Source organism: Chaetura pelagica, unplaced genomic scaffold (assembly GCF_000747805.2).
Source record: "Chaetura pelagica isolate M959 unplaced genomic scaffold, ChaPel_1.0 scaffold534, whole genome shotgun sequence".
NCBI lineage: Eukaryota > Metazoa > Chordata > Aves > Apodiformes > Apodidae > Chaetura > Chaetura pelagica.
Window position 1 is genome coordinate 955,562 of NW_009953065.1, and position 4,187 is coordinate 959,748.

The 4,187-nt window shown below is 48.9% G+C and overlaps 1 protein-coding gene across 1 annotated transcript in view; it reads left to right on the top strand.

The window, feature by feature from the left end:
* The window catches only part of LOC104387990 (maltase-glucoamylase, intestinal-like), a 57,043-nt gene that overhangs the window by 3,328 nt on the left and 49,528 nt on the right, over positions 1–4,187 (top strand). Inside the window, exons 3-4 of the mRNA XM_009996793.1 lie at positions 568–670; positions 761–906. Coding sequence (XP_009995095.1) covers positions 568–670; positions 761–906 — 249 coding nt within the window. The remainder of the gene's footprint in view (positions 1–567; positions 671–760; positions 907–4,187) is intronic.

Sequence of the window (4,187 nt, forward strand, 5' to 3'; positions counted from 1 at the left end):
GGAGAGCTGCGGGGCTGGGGCCTGCCGCTGGTGCCCCACGGATGTGCCCAACGCTCCCTGGTGCTTCTTCACTGAGGACAGTCCCTACGGCTACTCCCTGGGCAAGAACGCAGAGAAGACAGCCATGGGCTGGAGGTAGGTGTGTGCGGTCCCCTCGGTCACCAGGGACTCCTGCAGCTGCCCCAGGGGTCACAGGCCTTTCCCAAGCTGCTTCACTGCCACCTCCCCAGCTTGCCACCAGGAGGGTAACGGAAGTGTTTCCTTGCCTAAAAGCCAAGCAGAGTTGGGGTCCTGCACTCAGAAAATCAGGTACTGGCACGGGGTGGTCCTCACCCTCCTGGGAGCTGTGTCCCAGGAGTCCATGATGTGTCCTTCCTCCAGTAGCACCTGCTTTATCCACTAACAGCAAGAAGAGCCAAAGCTAACCTCAGATTGTTTCTCTCAATAAATCAATGGTTTATTTTTAAAGAGCTGATGTAGAATAGCTGAGTTGCTCCCCCTGCCCTGCACCAGGGGTGGTGGGCAGCAAGCAGCTGTGGGGGGCACCAGCAGGTTTTTCCCCCGCAGGGTGGAACTGAACAAGCGCGACACTCTGTCCCTCTTTGGAAATGACATTTCCCCAGTCATGTTGGAAGTGGAATTCCAGACAAAGGACAGACTCCGGTTCAGGGTGAGTACCTGGGAGGGGGACACAATCATTTAACCAAAGCAGTGCCCACTGACGAAGGAGCTAAGCTGCCTCCTCCTCGCCTTGCTTTAGCTCTACGACCCCAACAGCAAGCGGTTTGAAGTCCCACTCAAGATCGACTCCCCTGGGGTTACTGCTGAGGAGGCCAACTACGACGTGGAGTTCTCGGAGGACTCCTCGCACTTCACGATCAAGCGGAAAAGCACCGGCACTGTGCTGTGAGTACCAGGTGTTCCTCACCTGCTTTTCACAGAGATTAAGCCTAATATCCTATTGCGTGACACAGGCTCAAGCACAAACTGGACGTGGCATAAATACAGATTTATGCCTTGTCCCTGGAAAACATTCGTTAATAGGAGTGTGTGGCTGAATAGCAGACGGTTGCCTACATGCTTGTATGAGAGGTTAGTCAGCAAGTCAAATAACTTTTGAGGCTCCAGTTCCATAGCTTGGGACACTGGTAGACTTGACTTGTGAAAATATGTAAATAAAATTTCTGAAATTTGGGGTGTCAGTAATTGAGAACTGAGCATAATTGTCAGAAATTGAGCACCAAATCTCCTAACACTCTCCAAGAGGTAGGTGTGGAAAACTAAAGCTCAAAGCCACAGAGGCCATAAGCCTCTAACATCCACAGATTTCATTGAGTGGTATTTGTGCGTCTAGTTTGCCACTCTGCAAAAGTATCAGTTGTATTCTCAAGCTGGCATTGTAAGTTTAACTTCAGCAAAAAGCTCGCCTTGCTAGCAAATGTCATCATGTGTTATAATCTCCCATTTTCTTGGCTTCCACCAACACATCTCTAGTGTATAGTGCTACTTAGACAGTGAGTGCCAATTGAGGTGTACTCCTGCCAGTTTGAGGATGCTGCAGTGTGGCATTAGCAGCAGTCTCTGGCTGGCTGCAGTGACAAATGACAGTGTTACAGATGGCTCTGAGTTATCACTGCTTCTCTAAGGCAGGTGAAGGAGATGCACAGAACATGGAGATATGGGTACTGTTTGCTGTAGCATTGCATGCTGAGGAATCATCCTCCCCAGTCAAGCAAATGCAGGCACCTGTGGCTTTTAGGCCAGGATATATAAACTGGTTTCCTGTTTTGAAAGAAGATTTCCACCTGCACAGCTCTTCTGGTGCACAGCTCTTCTGAAGGTTACAAATCACTGTAAGTCAGGCTGTGGAGATATCCCTGATCATCCACATTCACTCACTCACTCTGATGGGACAGACAGGCAAGCAAAATAAAGGCTGTGGTTGTTTCTATATTAGCATTTTAATTCAGATCAGGAGCACCTTATGGTGTGAATCTCCTGATTATACCCAACTCTTGTGCATTGGCTGAACTTGCAGTGGTCCTGAGGAGCATGGATTAGGTCCCATCCATGTGGTCTTACTGGAAGGTGTGCTCTGGGAGCACACACAATGCAATCCAGCTGCCAATGGGCTGCTCCAGGACAGGCCCCCAACACGTGAGCTGCTGCTGGGTCCTCAGCACCAACTCTGCCCATCTTATACCCCACCACAAGTGCAAGCACATTCCCAGAAAGTCATTGGGATCCAAGTGGTTCATTTTATACATTAGAATATGTAAGCCCAAATCAAGAAATTAAAAAATCAGCTCGGATTTCCCGTCTCCCAAGAAATGCTGTGTTAAACAGACTCAAAAGACAAGTGTTATGTTTCTGAGCAATGTAAGGATGGCTTAACAGACGTGATGGAAGTAAGACAATACAGCCTCTGGAATACTTTCAGTCTGCAGATGGAACTGCTGCACTGGGTTTTTAATTAGCTGCCCATCCTTTTAAATTACAATCTTGTGGTCTTTTCTTTTTTATACACGTCACAATCAATTCTGGAAAGTTTTCTTTTTGCAGAGTATTGTAAATTAATGTATTATGCATCACTCTGATAACAAAAATAATTTAATTTCTCGTTAGACTTAACAGTTTTGTGAAAACAGTGGGCTTGTGTTAAAGGCCCAATTTTCTTCTTTTTGTAATAAGAGATTTTTATAAAGGCTTATTAATTGGAACAGTGATGTAAGAGGTGAATACATAATGAGACAAGTCGAGTGGCTAGCTCATGGCCTGTTCCCATTCAGCCCTCTTCCTTTTCACCCAAACTGCAAGGTTTAGCCTCAGCTAGTCAGGGCATCCTCAAAGTCGGGACATCCCAGATAAGGGAAGGGACCTGCTTTGAAGCAGGCATAGGGTTTGATCCTCCAGGCTGCCACAGGCACAACTCCAGTGGGAGGCAGAGGAGCACAAGTCCGTCCCCACGGACCGCACATTTGCTGGCCTGCCATGGGCCTAGGGAAGCCTCCTCCATACCCCTGGCAGGGGGGCACCCCTTCTGCCCCAGAATCTGTGCTCAGCAGAGATGCAGGCATGGGGCACAACGGCGATGTGCTGCAGGGCCCGGGGAGGCAGAGGGCAGTCTTGGTTAGCAGCATCGGTGCAGAGATGCTCTGCTCGAGAGCATCGCACTGGAAAAGCATGCCCTGCCTCCAGGCAGGTCAAGGAGTTCTCCCAAAACCCAGCTGACCCCAAGAAAAGGAAATTGCAGGAGAGGATAACGCGCAGTTAATGGGTTTTTATCTTGCAAATAATGGCAGGGCTGCTACTTAAAGTTTCTCTTCAGCAGAGACACAAGGTTTTGCATATAGAAAGGGAAATTACACGTTCCCAGGAATTGTTGTTTCGTGTGAAATGGCACAGCCAGTACTTACAGCCTGAAGGAATTCATCCTGGCAGGGAACCATTCCTCTCACAACTGAATCATATTTGGTGTTAAATTCCCTGTGTGAGGAGCAAAAATACTTCTCTTTCCTTTGCTTGCCTGTCTGTCCCATCAGAGTGAGTGAGAGAATGTGGATGATCAGGGATATCTCCACAGCCTGACTTACAGTGATTTGTAACCTTCAGAAGAGCTGTGCACCAGAAGAGCTGTGCAGGTGGAAATCTTCTTTCAAAACCCTCAGGGGTCAGTACTGGGACCGGTGTTGTTCAACATCTTCATCAACAACCTGGATGAGGGTATAGAATGTACCCTCAGCAAGCTTGCTGATGACACTAAGCTGGGAGGAGTGGCTGACACACTAGAAGGCTGTGCTGCCATTCAGAGGGACTTGGACAGGCTGGAGAGTTGGGTGGGGAGAAACCTGATGAAATTCAACAAGGGGAAGTGTAGAGTTTTGCATTTGGGGAAGAACAACCCCATGTCCCAGTACAGGTTGGGGGCTGAACTGCTGGAGAGCAGTGTAGGTGAAAGAGACCTGGGGGTCCTGGTAGACAGGAGGATGACCATGAGCCAGCAATGTGCCCTTGTGGCCAAGAAGGCCAATGGCATCCTGGGGTGCATTAGAAAGGGTGTGGTTAGTAGGTCAAGAGAGGTTCTCCTCCCCCTCTATTCTGCATGGGTGAGGCCACATCTGGAGTATTGTGTCCAGTTCTGGGCCCCTCAGTTCAAAAAGGACAGGGAACTGCTCAAAAGAGTCCAG